At 36.3% G+C, this 22289-nt stretch overlaps 4 protein-coding genes across 5 annotated transcripts; 1 reads left to right on the top strand and 3 right to left on the bottom strand.

Moving 5' to 3' along the window:
- Positions 1-4275: 4275 nt before the first annotated feature.
- Positions 4276-7465, bottom strand: LOC108366871 (uncharacterized). Its single transcript, XM_017621348.1, has 4 exons — positions 7315-7465; positions 4840-5168; positions 4650-4760; positions 4276-4499 (listed from the first exon to the last, which is right to left on the bottom strand). Exons 1-4 carry the CDS (start codon positions 7456-7458, stop codon positions 4328-4330), a joined length of 756 nt encoding a protein of 251 aa, XP_017476837.1. The 5' UTR covers positions 7459-7465; the 3' UTR covers positions 4276-4327.
- A 4052-nt stretch (positions 7466-11517) lies between these two features.
- On the bottom strand, positions 11518-16567 carry Naa15-16 (N-alpha-acetyltransferase 15/16). 2 transcript variants are annotated; one of them, XM_017621345.1, is made up of 8 exons: positions 16388-16567; positions 16253-16327; positions 15320-15808; positions 14463-15250; positions 14036-14399; positions 13920-13983; positions 13213-13865; positions 11518-13138 (listed from the first exon to the last, which is right to left on the bottom strand). In XM_017621345.1, the coding sequence occupies exons 2-8, from the start codon at positions 16307-16309 to the stop codon at positions 12917-12919; spliced, it is 2637 nt and encodes an 878-aa protein (XP_017476834.1). In that variant the 5' UTR covers positions 16310-16327; positions 16388-16567; the 3' UTR covers positions 11518-12916. The 2 variants fall into 2 exon arrangements, with proteins under 2 accessions (XP_017476834.1, XP_017476833.1); XM_017621344.1 differs by having other exon boundaries at positions 16253-16567.
- A 2263-nt stretch (positions 16568-18830) lies between these two features.
- mRpS14 (mitochondrial ribosomal protein S14) lies at positions 18831-19384 on the top strand. The gene is made up of 2 exons (XM_017621343.1): positions 18831-18963; positions 19015-19384. The coding sequence occupies exons 1-2, from the start codon at positions 18898-18900 to the stop codon at positions 19336-19338; spliced, it is 390 nt and encodes a 129-aa protein (XP_017476832.1). The 5' UTR covers positions 18831-18897; the 3' UTR covers positions 19339-19384.
- On the bottom strand, positions 19385-22219 carry Dnaaf5 (Dynein axonemal assembly factor 5). Its single transcript, XM_017621338.1, has 4 exons — positions 21298-22219; positions 19848-21232; positions 19579-19788; positions 19385-19524 (listed from the first exon to the last, which is right to left on the bottom strand). The coding sequence occupies exons 1-4, from the start codon at positions 22092-22094 to the stop codon at positions 19397-19399; spliced, it is 2520 nt and encodes an 839-aa protein (XP_017476827.1). The 5' UTR covers positions 22095-22219; the 3' UTR covers positions 19385-19396.
- Between the last annotated feature and the right edge of the window lie 70 nt (positions 22220-22289).

The following is a 22289-nucleotide window of genomic DNA, read 5'->3' as shown; positions in this document are numbered from 1 at the left end:
CGACACGTTTTCTTATTGCCGGCAACACAAATTGTTTGGTGGGTTCATACATGTATTCATATAAATGCATGTAAGTGTGTGTTTGTGCAAACACCTCATCACTCACAACGTAAGCCCAAGCTACTCAACAAAGAAGTTTAAATGGTATAACCTGACGCGTTATTTAAGTGCCGTGGGCTCTTACGGAGGATAAACAGTTCGACAATTTCGCGACATCTGTTTTTAAAGCTTTATGTTTCTAGCATTCAGATCGAGGGCTCAATGCGATTGGATATGTAGGAAGTTATCATAGTGAAGAGGCTGAAATACTGGACAATAGGAAGAACGTCTAAATGTTTTAATGGAATGTTAGGCGACTGACGGAAGGATTCAAGATCAGGGTGAATTCCTATGACAACAAGCACGATGAGTTGGTGGTCGAGGTCCAGTGCATGCTAAAGCACTTCTCCATTCTTCTCAATGGTAACAGCACTGAAACCAGTAGTGAAAATTAACCTAAGCCTCCAGTCGAAGACGACGGAGTCGATCACGACGATGTACGAATAGTAATTTCGCGGATGAAGAATAAAAAAGCTGACAGAGCTAATAGCCTGCCAGCTGAGATATGCAAATACGAAGGAGAGGAGCTGGTAAGGAATACGCATCAACTCTCATGCAGGGGGATCAGCCTTCGCTACTAACAACATTTTGGAGGGGTGCTCATTTCTTATACCAGACTACTGAAGTGCGTTACAGGTTAAGGTTTCAGCTATACATAAACTCAGAGCCGAACTCCTTCCAAGGAATATGGACCAAACAGATCCTTCTAGATAGAGGTGGTATGCTATTTGCAACAAGAAAGTGGTTGCTGAAAGAATTTTTCTATGCTCTATCAAATAAAATGATATCTAGACAAACTTGACTTAGGTTGGTTAGAAAATGGCCTCGAAGTTTATATTCTATGAGAAGGGAGCATAAATTATTATTTTTTTTTTTCATTTTTGATACCCTGCGCATGCGTTTGGATTGATACGTAAGTTGGCAAATCGTCGAATTTCTACTTTGCTTAGAAGCAGAGATACTGGCTTTAACAAAGTGTCGAATCCTACACTTTTTCCAAATGAGAACAACATTTTTACAACAGGTTTTTTTGCTCTCCTAAAATATTACCAGTTTTCACATTAGATAGTTTGACATGGTAGCGATGATATCTAACAGACCTATAGGTAAATATGCAGAACTGCTGGGAGTACCATTTCGTAAATGCTGCAGAAGCTGTAAAAACTTCGAAGAGAAAGTAACATTTCTTTATATTCTCTGTAGCTGTGCTTTACTCTCTAGAAGCTGCGACATCTGGGTGTCTATTCTGTAGCCAGTTACCGACAATTTTCTGATCACTATCATAACTGTTTTATGAATATCGATAAGCTGAGATGGTGATCCGAAAGTTGTCGGTAACTGATTGCAGAATCTCCCCACGGAGTCGTCTTTTTGAGTACCCGTTTGAAGTCGGGGAAAACATGGTAGGATTCTGACGAAATCAAGAGGGTGCGAACTCCTCCAGTCGAAGTATGGCAAGGTTACTACTTCTTGACAGTTGTCTATAATTCTTCTGCGGCTTTTGGCAAGTGTGTCCAGTTCGAAAATCACTAATTCTCGATGTCTGGTTATCACTTTACCACTACCTCCCAGTTAAACAGCATAATCGACGTTTTCAGCATCGTGCACATAACCAGACTTTGCACAACCGGCCATAAATGAAGGGGTTTCTGTCAACCTATTTACTAGTTATTTTACGCCCCATAAACATAACTTCACGGGAGATTAGTATGCATACATAAAGCATAAATTAATAATGAAATGTCTATACATACACACAGTGACTCAAACAAATGACCACGTGTTGATTTTCAATAAATATTCGTAATGTTTTTCGAGCTAAATTTTTTATTTTATTTTTTTTTTATAAAAATACCGTCCGAGCTTTAACTAAAACCATACATATGTACCACAGTTTAAAATTTTATAGAAAATTTAGGAAAATTCAACAAATTTTCATGAAAATTTCAACTTTTTAATCTGAATCTTTAGAACACTTTTGGATATGTAGTTTTATAGCCCATAAAATTCTACTCTAATGAAGTGCAAGTTTCAGACCGCTAAAAAATGTCGTTGAATTTTGAGAATTTTTATTTTTTGTGACGGGTTTTTGCATATTTTTCAATATAATCAAGAATTTCTAATTAAATAAAGTACAGGAGCAACAACATTTCAAAAAGGAACGCCAGTTTTTGTAAATTGCACTTGTTATATAAAAAACAAAAAAACATAAAAACAGTCTCCAAAAAGAATTCTCAAAAACCAACGTGATTTTTTTGCCGGCTGAAACTTGCACTTCTGGACTTGTATGGGCTATAAAACTCCATACCCAAAAATGTTCTAAAGATTCAGTTTGAAAAGTTGAAATTTTGAGGAAAATTTGTTGAATTTTCTTAATTTTTTTATCAAGTTCGAAACTGTGCTTTATATGGTTTTGGTTAAAGCTTGGACGATATTTTTATAGAAAAATAATTTAAAAAAATTACCCCAAAAAACATTACGAATATTTAAAAAAAAATCAACACGTGGTCATTTGTTTGAGTCACTGTATGTATGTACGTATGTACTTATGCGTATGTAATTATATTGTTTTACACTCAAGTTGCACTGTCTGTTGCATTCCGCAGCGGTCAGTTTGCTAATAGGAAATATGTTGAATTTGAATACATTAAGGATTTGCTGCGTAACCGCTCAATTATCCACAGAATACACAAAAGGGAAAACAGAAATCATAAATTTCACTAAGTTCGCTTTGCTTCCTGTTGATTCGCGAAGACGTTTTGTATTTACATACATACTCGTAATCATATACATACCACATTGCACTACATATGTATGCATATATCGATGGTATAGTATGGAAAGTCGTCGCTTATATGCAAAAAAGCCACAACTAACTAAAAAAATTTATTGCATAAAACGTTGTGGGAACCTATAATTCGATTAAATGCATCAAAATCAATCAAACAGTGAATTTTGGATTTTTACTTAGTTACGGCTTTTTGTATTTCAGCGACGATGCTCGTAACGCCCTTTCCATACTTTACTAACGAACGAATGTTAATGAACAAGGTAGTGAATTTGTAAGAGAATTGAGTAACGCTTGTTCTGATAGATCAAGATTAAATTGTAATACATACCGCATATTAATAAATATGTAGTATGTATGTATGTATTGCACAAATCAAAGATAGTGCAAAATGCTACAGCCACACAGAGTCCTGAATAATTGAAAATTAAGGCATATGAAAAGCGATTGACGTTATTGCATATCCTAAACCACCAATTTAAAATTCTGTATCAGCAGCAAGAAACACACATTCGCTTTTTTTAAAGAAATGACCTTGGTTGCAAGCCAACTGAACCTCGAGGATTTAAATATCCGGTCATTGCATTGGTGGACATACTTAAATACTTTTGTATTTACATGGCAATCTGGCAACACTCTTGAAAGCTATTTTCCGTCTTTCCAAAAGCTAGTTGAAAGATCTGTTATGTGTTTTGTTTGTCTTTGAGCAACAAATTTTCTAAAAATTAAATTAAATAAAAATATATTTATATTTCTTTTTAAAACAATAAAAACTAAAAGTTAAAGAAAGTTAAATTAAAAAGGAAAAAAATTACATTAACAAAGAAAAACACATAAAATAAATAATAAATAAACGAAAATTAAAGAAAATATATACATTACTTTTTAAAACAATAATATCTAAAAATTAAACTAGCAAAAAAAAATAGTGTATTCAAAAAAGTAAAAAGAAACAAGCTGCCCGAGGGCTCGAAACTTGGTTCTTTCGAATGGTACGCAAGTGCTTTGCTCACTCGGCCGTTGCGTTTGTTGGGGAAGCTTTCTGTCAAAAGAGCTTTTCACCATTATAGTTAGCAAAGGGCTTTGAAATTGGCGCCCTCTGGACGAGATGTTGTTTCCGTGACGCCACTATTCGCATTACGCTTGTAGGATTTGAATGTATGGTTTATAAAGAGTATTGTAAAGATATGTGTGATAAGATTTAAAGCATTTTGTTTTTCATGAAAGGTATATTCCAGCATTTTAAAATAGTTCACAATTGTTATATGTATGTATATCACCAATGCGTATTTGTAGAATGTCTGAATAATTAAATCCATATAGTTAAAAGATATTTTAGCAGATTTTGGTAAATTTTTTGGTACAAAAAAAAATTATAATAATTGGAAATCGTGGTTTGAAGTGAACGTCACTGGTAAGGTTAATTAAAATTTTTATTACTTATATATTAAATTCAACATCTAGATCTAAAACGGTTGAAATTTGTTCTATAGGAGAGTACTCGCATGCAGCATAGGTCAATGCACAGTCTTCGCCACCTCGGCCAAGGCGCTCGGCACGGCCATAATCTCGGTCGTTGGGGTGAACCAATTCATCACGCGATCGCGAAGGCCTGCATATCAAAAATATTTATAGAAAAAATTAAAGTCAAATAAAATAAAATTAAAAACTTATAAATATAAAACAAAATTACAATAAATTAGGTTAATACTTTAAACTTTTAAGAAAATAGCTACAAAAATAATTTCTCAAGACCCCTTACGTCAAAATAATATGCAGAATCTCTGATAAAATCCCACTTTCATAGTGAAATGGCACTGCCGCATGCTCACAAATGCTGCGCAGCATACACTCACGTCCTGAAAGGCCAGCACTGCACGCGTACAAATAGAAAACAAAAATTTAGTAAATATATAATAATCCAATTGAAATCAAAAAAAAATCACACCCACCGATTCATCAGCGTCTCCATGCCTTTGTAGATGACCCAACGATAAGCCGATGCCGTCTTCTGTTTACCCTGCAAATTTATATCGGACCTCTCGTGGTGTGGACCCAAAATAGATGGCTGATTCTCACTGACATTGTACGCATGCGCAATTGTATAATTGTATTCAACATTATCTGCAAGGCTACGGCGATTTACATTTTGTGGCGTCAGATATTGTGGCCTCATTTCTGCTGCCTTGGTAGGCATAAAATATTCAGCTTTTAATACGTAGCCAGAGGTGACCGATTCATAAGTTAAATCTTCAACGGGTATACCAATACCGCCAATGAACTACATAAGTAGAAAATAAAGTGGTTTAATGTAAAATGAAAATGAATATCGACTGCTGAATGGAACATCGACCTATCTCGGCAGCCAGTTTGAAAAAGCCCTATCTCAAAAAACCTTTTACAAACACCCTATTTTAGAATTCGTTCCAAAAATGGCCTATCTCAGCTGCCGATTCAAAAACGCCCATTTTCAATACATTTCGAAGCGAGGTAGGGCGTTTTTGAATAGAATTCTGAGGTAGGGTGTTTTTCAAAAAAAGTTAGAAAAGAGTTAGGTCGATCTTCCACTCCGCAGTCGATATGAACATGAATATGAAAATAAATGTGAATACGAAGACCAAACGAATTCGAAGACAAATACGGGGCGAATTCGAAAACGAAAACGAACACGAAGTTGAATACGAAGACCAAGATGATTACGAAGACGAAAACGAATACAAGGTTAGATGGTCTGCTGTTGTCAAAAGTTCAGTTGATGAGGAGAACGTTTCTGTAAAAACTTATCCCTACATGTCTTTGAATCATTCCGATCTTTTTTCGAATCCAGACAGCGCCCAGCCCCATCCAAGTTTTTCCCCGTTTCTACTTTAGTTTCTATTTTTTGAAGCTTCCCCAACCACCAGAGGGAGTTTGTACTTCTATTATCTCGTACGCTGAATTGATGACCTTTGCTCAAAAGTGAACCACTTTCTCTCCCAGCTTTTTAGCTGGCAACCATTTTTGGCACCTGCATAAAACTGGTAGGACTAGAGTTGAGAGTTCATGTACATATGTAGACGGCATACCAGGTCCGACAGTGAACAACCCGAAGAAATTCTTGGGGCCACCTTTGATAGCCTCAGCATACACAATTACAATTGTCAACAAAGCACTGAGCCGCAAGCACTTGGGACAAAGACAAAGAAGGCTTGCTGGCAACATACAAGACAATTGGGCGACCGGCTCTAGCCTAATCAGAGCCTGTTTGGTCACCGAAGATAAGTAAGACGGAGTGGGGGAAGCTTTAGGCTTGCCACAATAGCGGCATTCTCGCAGTCTAGCAAATCCCTTGCACGGTGCAAAGATTGCACGGTTTGCAAAGGTATCCCATAGGAAAACCGGTTTTTACCGCGCAATCCGTGCAATCAGTGCACCGTGCAAGGGATTTGCAAGTCTGCGAGAATGCCCCTAATGTATAAGTTGGGCAGCTACCGGCGACTGCACATCACCTTCCCAGTGAGACACCGTTGATCACAGTAAGGGGACATGATATATATCATGCTCAAATCTTTTTTTTTGTAGTTTTCTGCCGACGTGCTGGAAGCAAAACTTTCACCTCGGCACGTTAAGAAGCAGTTCTACGAACTGTGGGACGAGATTCATAACTGCGCAATTTACCAACCACTGTATAGCCTGGCAATTCCGACATTCACAGAGAGACTATCGCCATGTTGCACTCTGGTCTGGCAGCTACTATTAGGTGGCCAAAAGTAATTTTTTAAAGTATAAATAAATCGATTTCTTTTCTAGGAAAAATTATTTTCTACTTTTTAGTCCATTTATAGAAATATGGTACTTATCGCTACCTAAAGATAAAAGGGTGACAAGTCCTTTTTTTTTAATTGACAGGAGATACGAAAAATCGATGTAGATTCGCATCATCTGTCTTGGACTTGGCACCTTTTCATCTTTCGGTAGCGTTGAAAGGTAAAAAGTTTTTTCATTTGATTTTTTTATGTATGTATATTTTATCACTGTTGGAAAATTGTTTTTATGAAAACAAATGTGGAAGCTTAGAATTCGCAGTGGTACGAAAAAACATACTCCTAGTTTGGTACAACTATGCGTTGAAATATTTTTTTTTTTGTTTTTGTGATACCTTTGGCAAATAGTAATTGCGTAAATTTGCCAAGTTAACAAAATTTTAATGTTTAAGTTATGTATTTGTAAGCACAAATTTGTTTATCAATTACAACTGTTTCACTTTAAGTACGTGTGTATATGTTAGACAATACTTTGCACTACTATTTCACTCGGTTATTAATTTTACTTATTCCTTAAAATTTTTTTTATCAACCTAATATGTTGATTCCAACTTTGTTATTTGTTCTAATATTAAGAACACATTTTCCGTGATTAGTAGTACTGCAAGTTTTTCATTTCTTTACTTGTAGACGAGTCGGTGCTGTTTCGGGATATATCAAAGTTCTAGGTAGTCGAAGTTTTCTTCCAGCATATAAATTGGTTGCTAGCACAAATTCAAGACACACTAGCAGTGACCAAAACGCCAATAAATCCGTACAAACTGCCATGTTTTGAAGTAGAGTTTACAAATTGAAATGATAACAAATGTAAGCGAAATGTTTCGATGAAGAGGTGCTGTTAACTTATACATAAATATGTACATATTTTTGTATGTATGCACATGTGTACATACAGTCATGTGAAAAATAATAGAGACACAACATTTTTACCAGTTTTGAACAATTTTCTTTTGTTTGTGTGTTAATTTTTTTTTTTTATAAAAATGCAGCTCATTATCTAACCAAAACCACATAAATCTAAATTTCAAACTTTGTGGAAAATTTATAAAAATTCCCACAATTTTACAACGGTGTCACGCATTTTTTCCTCTATACAAAGTATGTTAGACATTTTTTTTTTATAAGAAAAAGAAAATTTATTATTTAGCTAAAATTTAATAGGCTATAAAATTGCATACTTTGCATATTTTTCTAAAAATTCCTAATGAAAAGTTTTTTGTTCTTGTAAAATTTCGGTGAATTTTTCTAATTTTTCTACAAAGTTTATAATTTAGACTTATAATAAACCTTTGATAAAAAAAAAAAATTTGTCAGAATTGGTGAAAATGTCGTGTCTCTATTATTTTTCACATGACTAATGTCAAGTGTATGCAAGTAACAGATCGCACTTAACTGCGAAGAAAAGCTATTGTATGAGCAAGTTCGGCATTGTTTGTTTTCATACATAAGTATGTATGTAAGTGTTAACGCATATGGAATATACATAAATAGCTGCTTAACTGTAGGCCGTTAGATCTTATTGTATTTACTTAATTGTTGTTTTTGTTTAAATATTACAGTTTAATTCATGCGTTTAAGTGTAAATGTGATCTTAACGATATTTTAAAAGGTTCTTTTTGATGGTTTTTTTTTTATTTGTATTTATATAGCTTGGCCATCTACATATCTATAATTACGTCAAACATGCGCTTCTTTGATTCTCAGTCACGGATGAAGTATAAATGGGTTAAATGGATTCATTTACACTTATTTGCTTAACTGAAACTCAAACGCATAGTTGATTCATTTAATTTCGCTTATTTATGTACATACATACATACTTACAGTTGACAAACCCACGTTCGTGCATTATATAGGAGGCCATGCCAATTCATTCGTTCAAATAAATAACATAAAATAAAACAAGTAATTTTTAGGCAAAAAAAAACGAAACCGACTTCAATTCTCATCAGCGACCAAAAATAACTGNATACATACAGTTGGCAAACCCACGTTCGTGCTTCCTATAGGAAGCCATTCCAATTTATTCGTTCAAATTCCAATTTATTCGTTCAAATAAAATAACATAAAATAAAAGAAGTAATTTTTAGGCAAAAAAAAAACGAAACCGACTTCAATTCTCATCAGCGACCAAAAATAACTGTTATCTCGAATTTATAAATTGAAAACGTTGCCCGAATTCTGGAATTTTACGAAAACGTTGTTCCATAACAGTTATTAGATGAAAAATATTTTTTATTTCGCCGATAAGAGTTAAAACCCAACGTTTATTTTTTACTTTGTTTGATAACAGTTATTATCCAACGTTTATTTTTTACGTTGTCTGATAAACGTTGTACAATAAGAATATTTGCGAAAGCGGAGATGGAGAACAAGATAAAGATGATGAAAATAAAAGAGGAGGAGTGAAATAAATGTAAAAATATTATAAGTTGGGTAATAACTGTTACCAAGCAATGTAAAAAATCAACGTTGAGAAAAAATATTCCTCATCTAATAACTGTTATAGAACAACGTTTTTCCGAGAAAACTTATAACTGTTATGTCCCGGATTCTCATATAAAAATTTAAGAGTACCGTTAATTTCTTCATAATCCAATGATTTGATCTAAACCAAATTAATATCATTTAAAATTATAGAAATCGGTTAATGTAGTCCAAAGTTATGCGGTAACATACATTAAAAAAAAACAACAAATATTCCGACGAACTGATAACCCCCTCCTTTTTTTTAAAGTCGGTTGATTAACAAAAAATTTGATATATTCAAGGCAATCAAACAGGTAGTAACATTGGGGCAAAAACAACATTTACATACGTGTATTTTGTTGTTGCTTTAGTTCTCTAAATTGTCAAAAAATAGTACACGTTTCTTTTTAAATATCACAGTGGGCGATAAACAAACATTTAAATAAGATAGCGTTTTTGAACCGAATTCTGAGATAGGGCATTCTTCAAACAAATTCTGAGGTAGGGCGTTTTTCAATAAAATGCTGAAATAGGGCAATCTTCAATCAAATTCTTAAGAAGGGCGTTCGTGAAAAGTTTTCTGAGATAGCGCGTTTTCGAACTACTTAGCTGCCGAGATAGGTCGATCTTCCATTCTGTTGCAAATATACTCTCGAAGTAAAAAAGTCGTACGTTCCTATTTCTGAAAATGCTTTTTTGTGATAATTCATAAAATTTTAAATTTTTTTCACTTGGATCCCTTTTCGAATTAAAATGGTCCGTGCACTACCACTGACCAGGGCGAGCTTGGTTTTCCCATTTCATGAGGGCCTACGTAACCGAAACAACCCAGATGTACATGTATCTGGCCTGAGACTTTCAGATGAGCTTTCGCCTTTCCTTGACGATAAGTTAATTTTTTAGATTTGACTTAACAAATTTTTTGTTTTCTGTTGTTGTTGACGTTGAACGTTGAAGCTAGAAATTCCGGAGAGGTAGCTGAGGTCATCAATTCCATTTCCGGACACCAATATCGACCAAACATCAACATATGAGATCAGGTAAACTTCCTTCGGTAGCTAAGGAAGCTTTGAGATGTAGATGTTAAATAATAGCGGTGATAGACCACCCTTTGGGACCCCTTATTTAATCCCACTTAGTTTTGTTGATTGATCTCGAAAAATACTGACGACAGCCGATTCGCTGACCCCCGTTTGAGTTCCTGTGGTAGAGAGGAATCCCCAATGTCTTCTAGCAGCGTGGAATGAGACATTGTCAAATGCCTTTGACAAGTGCAACCCAGCCTGGGCGATTATCTCGTAGTGGCGGTTTCTATTAAGGCCACGAGGTATCTGGGTGTTTATGGCGTTGAGTGTTGTGGTACTTTGGACTTTAATGGCTTTGGAGGCTTTCGCGTTCCGGATGGTCACCTGGACTTCACCGAGTACGAGGCGCCCTATTTTTTTTGTAGTTAGTGCAGCCTTCTGATCACTCGACGTTTGGTCTTATCTATCGAAATACCGGCTAAATAACTCGCGCATCTTCATCGAATGAAATTTCCATTTCTATTGTGGAAGTGGCACCATTCAAGGCAGAAACAGACGGTGTGAGGAACTAAGAGTACAACTCCAAAACGAGTTTCTCAGGCGTTTGGCGCTTTCCAGGCTTTGAGCTACACCATTCAGCTATTGCTGAAAGCCTGAAAAGCGCTCAACGCCTGAAAAGCTTTTTGTGGAGTTGTACCTAATCTAAGAGTTGCCGGTTAGCTCTTACGCGGAAATTGGAGTGGGTGGAAGGTTGGAATGGAGAGTTGAGTTGTTGGTCACGTGAGTTCCATGAAACCAATTAGGCTCTTTGAGTGCTTATTCGCACCCGCGGGTTGCGTTAGGATGAGGTGACTCTTTCCGTTGCGGGTGTTGTCTCAACCGAAGTGCAGTTAAGTTACATTGGCCATATGCAGCGGAAGTAAGTTTCTGATCCGGAATTTTGCCCAATCCGAGCCTGCTGCAAGGCGTTGCTCAATGTAGGAAAAACGATTGATGGGATTTGCCGATCTAAACAGGGTTGGGAGAAACTAGTCATTATTGTGCGTAGAACCGGCTGACGTGGGAATGACATGCAATTTTTATCTATTAATAAAATGTTGAAAGCAATTCATTGCCGAGCAATAAGTAATTAATTTCTTCATTTTTAGTTTTTACATTTTTTTATTAAGTGATGAAGCAAAAAATTCATAGTAAATTTACTCACCTTTTGTCCATTAAATTGCTTTGTTTTTAGTGTTTTTACTTCTTTATTGTTTCTACTGTTTTATTTATTCACGTTTGGCTGTAAATAAGTAAAAATATATTTTTTATATAAAAAAGGAAACACTGAAAATCTTTGACACGCCTGCAGCTTTGCTACGCCATTTAATTTAGTTACGTTCAAACAAATGTTAATAAAGCATTTTTTTTTTACTTCATGAAAATATTTAAACATTTTTCCTTTATAGTTTTATTTGCAAATTCAATGAATTTGTGGCGCAATAACTTTTTTGTTAGGATATTTTTTATATGCAATACTTGCTTACAAATCTATGTATATGTACATATGTACGTACTTTTATGCGGGAATGCATTTCTCAAGTGTGTACGTATGAGAGTGCCAATGCTGAGCTTGCCAAAAAAAAAATAGGTAATTGCAATTTGTTGTGCACTTCTATTGATTGCTTTCCTGCTCTAGTGCAATTTTTTTAACATTAAATACCTCTTCAGAATACCTACTTTTTCTATAAATTGTTTCGCTTCCACACGCCAAAATTCTCTTTACTCGCAAATATTTTACTTAATACATATGTACATACATATTTTTTTCTTCCATTGCTCTTTTCAATAATTTGCGGAAAACATAATGAGCTATTAAAAGTGTGATGAAAAATTTTACTGCCTCCTCGTAGGCTCAATTAATTAGAGCTAGTTATGTTTAAGATTATTTCTGTATAATTTTTATTTTAGTATTTCGCTATATCATTTCAAAAAAATAAAAATAAAACATGATGCATGCCTTTGACGAAAATTGTTAAGGACGATGAAAACTTGTGTGGTTAGACTGGGTGTTAGCTTAAGGACATGAATATGAAAAAAATAAGCGACTGGCTTGCAAGTTCATAAATTTTAGTGAGTTCGGTAAATTCAATACAAATAAAGGGAAGAGTAGTAACAATAGAAATACACAATGTATTTTGTTTAGAAAATAACATATAATATTTAAAACGCAGACATTTTGTGATTTTTGTAGTTACTGCTGATCTTCTGCATTGATTTTGTTTTCACATCTCACCCTCTCTCTATCTGCTTTTTTGATTTGTATGCATATTTTTCTGCATATGGTTTTCCACAACTGCTTCAAATCAAATATTCATGCATATATATAGTATGTAAGTTAAATCTGCTTTATATATTATTGTATTTATTGTAATTGCTAATTTGCGCATGCTTTAAGCGCTGATATAATGGTTCCTCGAATGTTTTACTAGTTTCATTGTTCCAGCATTCATTTTTTTCTCCTCTTACGGTTGTGTCGATTTAGGTCAACGCATTCAGCTTAAAATTTTAATTTTAGTGTTTATTGATGTGTATGTGTATGAATTTATAAATGTAGGTATCTACATAGATGTTATCTAGCGGTTAAATTGGTGTTACGGCTGCCAAGTTCGTTTTGCTCTGGTTGTTGATGTTGTAAATATTGTTTAAACATGTGTTGTTGTGTTGCATATAATATGCATATTGCAGTTGTATTACAAATCCACAGTCTTCTCTTCAGCAGATACAGCATTCGGTATTAGTTTTTCATCTACATGATTTTCTTCATTGGCAGCTGAGGTCTGTGTTTCCACAATGTCCTTGAAGATGCGCGCATACTTAAATCTTTGCTGGCACGTTGCTCTATATTGCCTCAACTCCACATCGCAATCACCAAAATTGCCGTCACGCAGCGCTTCGTAGATTTTTGAGGCTTCCTTTAATAGCATAGCGAGGAAAAAGGAAATTAAATTGATATATATATGACTGTATTTACTACTAAAGTACTTACTTCTAGCTTAACTTTGTTAATGTCAAATGAGGTAATCAACTTAATAGCGGTATCTTTTTTACTTGGCTCCAATTCATACATGACACGTGCACCCTCATACAGATGCATTATAGAAGCACCCTTTGCCGCCACGAACTCATCATTTAACTGTTGTACACTCTTTGTTCCTATCAGTTCTTTGGTGGCCTTGTCAACGACAGTTTTAATGCTCGCATTCAACTCTCCGTTTGCTGTCAGCTTAGGCAATGATTGTGCCAGCCTAACTATGCACGCATGCACGGATGAATGGGTGGCATCAATGGCGATCGCACGTCTTATGGATTGCAACATTAGTAAAATTTTGTTCTTACGACTGTACAGTTCGAATGCCAGTAAATGCGTTTCAATACGATCTTTGGCCAGTTGTTGTAAGGGCTTAAGGAACTCAATGGCCTTATCGAGTGGATCGTCCGGTCGCTCCAACTTCTCTGGTATGAGCTCATCCAATTGCGGCGCTTCTGGATCAGCTTCCTGGTTTGCCTGCTGCTTGGATTTCTGATGCTGCTCGCGCTTCACTTGCGCTTGTGCTGCTTGTGCGCTTTCAATTTCGGCTTTCTTCTTGGCTTTGCGTTGTTTGCTGCGCAGTTTTTTAAGCTCAGATGGCGGGAGATTCTCTGTAAGTTTAATATTTCAAATTAACTGTGCCGAATTAAGAGTCAAATTCATACCTGAGTCGATTTCTTCAATGGTTTCTTCCGATTTAAGTGGTTTGTCGTATAAGCGAATGTACACCTTTAAAATATTAAATGTATAATTAAGACTCATTAGTTGTTTTTTACGTTACCTCTATGGCACATTTCGCCGCCTTATAGTAGAAAGGATGGCGACGTAGCACATCTTCCAGTCGCAATAGTCCGATATATGCGCGCAAAGTCATTTTGCGCATGCAGTACGTATGGAAGTCGAACTGATCTTCAATAATCTCGGAAAAGTGGCGATCTACTTCGTGGCACTTTTTCAACGCTTCACCCCAGCGACCCATACGCTGATAAGCCAGTGCACATTCCGTTTGGAACCACATACATTGCATCTCATTTAGATTCTCCATGGCAGTTACACCCTCACGTGTGAATTTCGAACAAATTTCTTCAGCCTCCTTTACCAAATTGGCACGTAACATGTACTTTGCGCATTTTGAGTTAATGTAGCTGTAAAAAGTTATTAAAAATAGATGTTAAAACGTACAAATTTTGAATTGATCCTTCACTTACCGATCCGCAGTATCCATACTTTGCGCTTCATCCATCCACATATAGGCTTCGATTGGGTCTCCAGCATGCTTGTATATTCGACCCTTGGTCATAAAGAGCTCAATAAGCGTAGGTGTATGATCGATGGCAGCGTTAACGTATTCCAGAGCATGATCCGTATCGCGTTTATAGTCATAGTGTTGCGCCAAAAATAATGCAGTCCAAACTAGAGCGGACGCTGGCTCTATTGGGAGGTTAGCATCGGCGTCTTCCCTTGAAAAATGTCCTGAACGAGACAAGTTTTCATAATATTGTAGCGCCAGCTCCTCAATAATTGCTGCCTTTTCAGGCACGCGGTGCAATACGCGCACATTTACAAATAATGGCGGTACCCCTTTACGCAATCCACGACGTAAATATGAATCCAGTGCAGAACGAAATGCATCGCCGCTTGCGACATCCAATGGCAAACGTTTTGGACACATAGCTCGCGGGTAAATTTCCTCAAATCGTTTGAAAGCAATGAGTTTATCTGTCGGGTCAGCAAATTCCCGAGCAGCAAAATATTGCGAGTAGTATAGTGTATTCTCCGGATTACGACGGATAAGCTCTTCAAAGATCGGCACAGCCAATTCAGGTTGGCCGAGTTTAATATGCAAGTCACCAATTGACTCTTGTACGGCCAGCTTATCAACAATTTGACTGTCGTACTGTCGCAGATGATCTAGTGCACGCTGAAGGTTGCCCGCTTCCACAAGAATTTGGTTTTGGTAGAGCAGTAGTTCTGAATGTCGATAATCGTGCGTTTCCTGTTGGTAAAATTAACGGCAAAGGAAATTAATATATGACATTTAAATACAACAGTTTAATGTACTCACTATAGATGCCTGCGATTGACTAAAGGTTTCCAAAATGCTATTGGCCATTTCAAGATCACCGATTAAATGATAACTCATAGCAAAACCAATCCAGCTGGCATGTTGCGAGGGTCTTAAAGTAAATAAATGGTGGCGAGTTTCCTTATAGCCTTCGAGATCGCGCATTTGTATCTGCAGCAACGACAAATCCTTGAGGATTTGAAGATTATCCTTTTCCCACTTCAATGCATTACGATAGCATTTAATCGCCTCATCGTACTTCTTATCACTGCGCTGCAATAAACCATAAACATGCCAGCAGACGTGAGAACGTAAATCCCTACGCAGTCCCAAACGCACATATTTGTACGCCTCTTCTCGGCGCCCGAGACCATTGAGTGTTAGGCCTTTCATCGCCAAAGTCTCTCCATGCTCTGCATACTTAGGGTTGGACAGAATCTGCTTAGCTAATTTCAGCCCGTTTTTGTACTGCTTCATTTCGTAGCATTTCTATAGTTTGTATATAAAAGTTGAATATTAAAATTATGCAACCTTTTCTGCGTTTTTACTTAATATTAATATGAAAACAGATCTTATTTTTCAATGCTAAAAGAAAATTTCAGCCACAAATGTTTTGAGGTTATGTGCAATGGATATTTTACTTCGAAGAATTATGAATTTAAATTATACATATGTACATATAACATTAATACTAATTTTCAAAATATTCCTAGTTAATACATTTTAATTTATAACAGGCAGGTGTTACAAAAATTGCTAACTCCACATCTCATGTAAGATGACTCGTATAATCAATCCGTGACATTGAACCCGGTGGATGTTCCGCAGTGGCCAGTTTTTATTTGCAAGATTATTATATTAATTTAAGATTATTAGACTGGGGCGATGTGTAATAACTAAAACCAAATATTCCACATAGTAATATGCACCTACCAACAGCTTCCTGAAGAGCGCACTCTCCTTGGGCGGCAGTGGATCGCTGGATGGCATCTTGCACACGCGGCTCTACTACAAATGCACAAGCTCTACAGTTTTTGCACTAACTACTTTAATGTAAATGGAATATACCAATCCTTGAATGCAAATTTTCGAAGCGAACGTTGAAAATTTTCACAAATGTTCCGTGGAAGCTTGGCCACGAGCAAAATTGAGATGTCGATCCGTGCTCGACAGAGAAGAAGAAGAAGACAAACAGAGCAGCGACAAACACACGCAACCACACACAAACCACCAACTCGCAATGAAAACTTAAATGTCAATTCGTCCAAATGTCAAATAGAACTTTTGTTGCCAGACATTTTTAAAAAATTCGAAAGATAATAAACAGGTTAATTTGGTAGTATTTGGTTACTTTGAACAGGAACATACCCTCATGATAATTGTCATGAAAATTATAGCTCAGTTATGCATACTTTGCACTGCACTGCATAGACTGTCATGTTTACGTTGACATCAAAAACTGACAGACTTCTACATATCGTCGTTTAAAGTACAAAACCGTTTGCGTTGTATGTGATAAAATCGCCTCATTCGCAGCGAAATTTTCACCGAGTGAGGACGAAAGAGAGAAAAATGAAAAAACCAATTTTTTTTAAATTATGAACCGGAAAAATACTGAAATTCTTTGCTTGAACGAGTCATGTTTGCACGGATAGCATTCGCAAGTGAGATCAAGTTATTTTTTTTTTTTTTTTGTAATTTAAAGTTACTTCCTAATTCTTTATAAGAAGAATTAATTGGCCAGCAAAAAAGCTTAAAACGCCATCTCCAATTTTAAATTAAATTATAAAATTATAAATCAATTTCAATATCCTTTAAAAAATTAGTGATAGATTTATATGCTTTGCCATTTCATTTTGATGAAATTCAATTAATGATGAAGTATTTTTGAGTATTGGGTATTTATCACGTGAATTGTTATATTTGTTACATTTGAAAATTATATGATCAGTATTTTCAATTGTATTGTCAAAAAGCTGCAACTAATTTTAAAGTCGACTTTATTTTGACTATGACTACGGATTCATTTTTGATAATGTCTCCTTGCAGAAAGTGTGATTTGTTAGAATTCTATTAATTTGTTTAACTTCTATTGGTGTCATTTTATTTGAATTTTTATGAAACCATGGTTTATTCTGAATGTTTGGAAATATTTCTCCATAAGATTTTCCTTTAGTTATAATATTATTAGAATAAAATTCTTGCCACTCTTCATTTATTTTACTTTTAATTTCTATTATAGCATCTTTAATAGACCATAAAGTTTGAATTCTTTGACCATTCTGTAAAGCAGTGGAAGCTGCTTTATCCACTTTTTCATTTAATTCAATACCACTATGGGCTGAGATATGATGTAATTCTAAAATTTCAATTGATGAATTATTAAGATCCGTTATCATTTTTTGTTTTGCTATATAATTATTACAGTTCGCATTTGAAAGAGTCATTAGACTACTTAAACTGTCTGTAAGAATGGCAATTTTTTTAAATTGATTAATTATTGAAAAATCAATAGCTTTATAAATCGCTAATAGTTCAGCTGACATTGAAGACATTTTTTTGTCACAGAAAAAGGATTTTTCAGTTGAAGATTTCTCGTGTAAAAAAGCAAAATGGGTTTGGTTATTTTTAATAGAACCATCTGTATATATTATTTCAAAATTTTGTTGTTCAAGATTTTTGAGTTTTTCAATATATAATTTAGATCAAGTAATTTTGACTGAGCATTTTTTCAACAGCATACTTTTTCATTTGTAAATTGTCGCCTAAATATAAAGTTCGAGCCAAAGCGAATTTATACAAGGTGGTGTTGATGGCGAATTTAGATTTTCGCTGCGGTATTTCCTAATGTCAAAATAATGTGTTTTTTGTAAACAAGACGAATTCATATTACTACAAATACATCATTTTGGCATTAAAAAGTACCGCGACGAAAATCTAAATTCGCCATCAACACCAACTTGGTTCGAGCTTTACAGGCTAAATTTGGATTTTCCATCGGAAGAATTCTGCGAAATGATAAATTACCTGTCAAGCAACAAAACTGAGTGTTGAAAGGATAGGGAGCTCGCAAACCAATCGGTATGCGAGAAAAGTACGATTAGTACTTTTTGCGGTCTACACGTGCCGGATCTCGCATACGTCGTTATGTAAGCGAAACTTTCCAGCACGTGAAGACGGCCGGTAACCTTTTTCCACTGAAGTGTAACATCAGCACAAATCCAACAGAACTAATTGAAGTTTCCAATCAGCTGTTGAGACTAGGGATGCCAGCTTCGCTGCGCCTAGTTCCCCTATTCTCGATAAAATTCTCCCATAATAAATTTTGCTACCTATTTAAGGCACTTCATACTCATTTATTTAAAAAAAAAAAACAATAAATATCATTAATTGTGATATAACGGTATGTTTCAAACCCGAGATACAAAATGAGGGATTGTTATCACAATTTGTAATTTGTAAATACAATTTTATCCTCAATAGGAATGTTCTAATCAATATTGAATACCCCATATTTGAAGTCATTTCCCCGATAGGCTGGCATCACTGGTTCAGACCCTTCGCCAGCTCAGGACAAAATGAATCAATTAACTGGAAGGCTTGGCAATTTTTTGTGCCAAAGTGTGCAATTTGCAGGGTGTAGGGTAAGTAAAATGAAAATAATATTATTCATACATTAACACATCCCAAAATAGCTGCAACAGGTGCGTACAAAATATGCCGATTGGCGAATGATTCGCGATGTCAAGCGACGTAAATGTGTTGCGGAACACGCAAAGGAGCGATTACGTGTAAATGCGTTACGAAAGAACGATATTTTACCAGCGGAGTTACGAGAGGTTGCTGATGCTGAAATAGCCGCTTTCCCGAGGGACTCGTGTTTGGTGAGGGTGCGCGAGCGTTGTGCGCTTACGTCACGCTCTCGAGGTATTGTACACCGGTACAGGCTAAGTCGTATTGTCTGGCGAAGTTTGGCTGATTATAATAAGTTATCGGGCGTTCAGCGTGCAATGTGGTAAAACTCATGCATGACTAGATTTAATAAATCTAAAATAAATTACATTAGTTACAATTAAATTACTCTAAAATCGGAAGTTCGGATTGCAATTCCAGCAAACTTATGCTGTTGTATGCCATGGCAGCAGTACGTTTATAGCTATCTTTGCATATTTCTGGGTACTTATCCGCCAGCTGAGCAATGGTTCCTAAGAAAATACGAAAACTGTAGCTTTAAATAACGTAATTTATAATCATGTTACCTTTAATGGCCTTTCGCAAACGGACTTCTGGACCCTCATAATGTAGAAACATCATGTCTAAAGCCTTTTTAATGAATGTTTCCCAAATTTCATGTTCATAATCACCGTCTTCACCTTTTGCTTTTGCGAATTTTGGGCTTAACTTGGGAATCACCATAGCAGCCAATTCACGTATGCCGGCCGATGGATCATCTAGGCGTTGTAAAGTAGCTAAAATTGAGTCACATTTGTGTTATTTTTAATTGCCATAACAACTATAAAAAACTTACCGTAGGCTATGGGTTTTAACTGATCTACGGCGACGTCTCCGAAATTGAATAGACACTTAACTGAATAATGACGTGTTGCGACTGCGCGATCTTCGAGTAAACTTGGCAGATACCTACCAACGATTTCTGGCAACACATAACGGGCTTCTTCGGTGGCACCTTGTGACATCGAACATAATGTAGCCATAGCCAGTGAACGCATGGACTCGGCATTTGCACCCGCACGCCATTCCAAATGTGGCTCAACCACTGACATTACAAAGGTGCGCAAAAGTTCTGTGCTTTCGTTCACAGGGCGATTGATAGTTTCTGACCATTGCAACATGGCAATAGATATGCCACTGAATATCTTGACTTTTGCGGAATCAGCACAGTTTTCCCAAACTAAATTTATTTTCTTCTGTAAGTCCTCCAAGTAGGTCGACCGTAGTTTAGCTACACTTAGCAAGCCGTGTAGGAGTAGAATTGGTTCGGTAAGTTCATCTAAAAATGCATCTAGATTTTGTACGTAGTTTAAGCCTCTAGCAAAACACTCCTCGTGCAAAGCTGCAATGCTTATTTTCCTTCGATCTGCTATTACGCCAATAATGTGATGCCCCATTTCTTGCAATTCTACCGCATTTGGTTGTTCAGAATCTAAGGATAACGCTAAAACCTTAATAGTTGTAACATAAATGTTTAAATTAAGCTTTTGGTTTGCTTCCTTCAACTGCTCTAGGCTCTCAGCAGTCGAATCTTTTTCAATTTCATCTGATTTGCAGATTAACGTTTCCACCATTTTCAGTACATATAACTGAAATTCCGGCTTAAGTGTTTGCGAAAAATCGCTTTCAACTAACATTTCGGAAACCCGAATAATATCATTCATTTTGGGACCCAAACTAGCAGTAAACATATAGTAAAAGCATTTTAAATAGCCCTCCTTAGCATTCTTTGCTAAACCATCGAAACCATGCTCTATCCAATCATCATAGGAGAGAAGACGACCCATCAAATCAGCTACTTTCAGTGCCTCCTGTGCAACAATAACCTCTGGGTCCCGGCAGGCACGTGCAAGGTCTGGATAAATCTCGAAGAATTTTGCAGTCATCGCCGCTTCGGCATGGAGTACGAATTGATACAACAGCTTTAGGGAATGAAGCCGAACATTCACCTTCCAATCAGATGACTCACGTGTGATGAGACCCAAAAGACGTAATGAACGTTGTACTATACTACGACAACCAATTGTTGGGCGCTCAACGCCGGATGGGTAATTTTTAACAGGCAAGTCTGCTATTTCCTGTTTACTTAATTCCTCTTCGTTTTCTTCGTAGTATTGCTTACCGCATTGAATCCATCGTGGTCGGATTGAGTCTACTACTTCACGAGAGTCATCTTTCAAGCTATATAAACAAGTTAAAATAGTTGGAGAACTATAATTAAAAAAAAAAAAAAATGCGGTGCTTACCAACACAAAACAAATGGTATAAGTCGGTCAAAATAGGAGTACCGGTCTCTCAATTCTAGCAATAATAGCACTCCTAGTTTCCCACATTCACTGCGTACCAGCGGCATCGAATCCATTAACAATGGCGATACTTCCATTAGCAACTGTGATAGGTTATCATTTTTAGGATCCACATGCAATGCTAGACATCCAAGGGCTTCAACTGCTGCTATGCGGGCCAATGAATGTTTGTGATTTAAAATACCATAAAGTGGTTTTGCTAATTGCTGAGTAAACGGCTGTAGTATTAAAGTATCAGCTGACTTTGTCAGTGCAACCACACAAGCACAAGACTCGCGTTGGACAGCAGGATAAGCATCGCGTAAAGCCTTTGCTAAAATACCAGTGATTTGAGTATAACACTCCTCAAGCGAGTGTTTGTTTCCGGCAATTATGTATTGTTGTATTAACGTATGTAATTGCGTTATGTACAGCAAACGTATTTCCTCACTTGACTCCAAAGTTTCTTGCTGTCCCATGCGTTCCACTAATGTCGACACAATATTCAACAAATGGAAGTCATTTGCTGGTAGTTGTTTTGTAAATTCAGTTACAGTATGCACCGCACGTTCCCTTACACTCTCAAAGCGATCCGCGTAGCATTTAAGCAAATGCAAATAGGTATTGTCGAATAATACTTGCAATTGTGATGTCGATGTTTTTTCGCACTGCCGTTTCAGGAGCTCCAATGCCGCAAGTTTGGTACAACGATCAGCCGACTGAAGATTTTTGCAAATATCATCGATGTTGAAAGACATCCTGCACTTGTATTAAAAACTTAATGATTCCGTGCCAAATCGTTCACAGAAATTTTTTTCAGAAATTACGGGAATTTCAAACAAAAATATGTTGCTAGGAAACATACCGCCTCCTGCCCAGAACGCTCTTTTAGAGATGGAAAAAACCACAATATAACCAGTAAACAACCTTCGGTGAATTTGGCGACTGCCTTC

This window comes from Rhagoletis zephyria, unplaced genomic scaffold (genome assembly GCF_001687245.7).
Source record: "Rhagoletis zephyria isolate East Lansing unplaced genomic scaffold, Rhagoletis_zephyria_1.1 Rzeph_scaffold_02427, whole genome shotgun sequence".
Taxonomy (NCBI): Eukaryota; Metazoa; Arthropoda; class Insecta; order Diptera; family Tephritidae; genus Rhagoletis; species Rhagoletis zephyria.
Note: the sequence above shows the minus strand (reverse complement) of the source record. Positions and strands in the feature narration are given on the sequence as shown.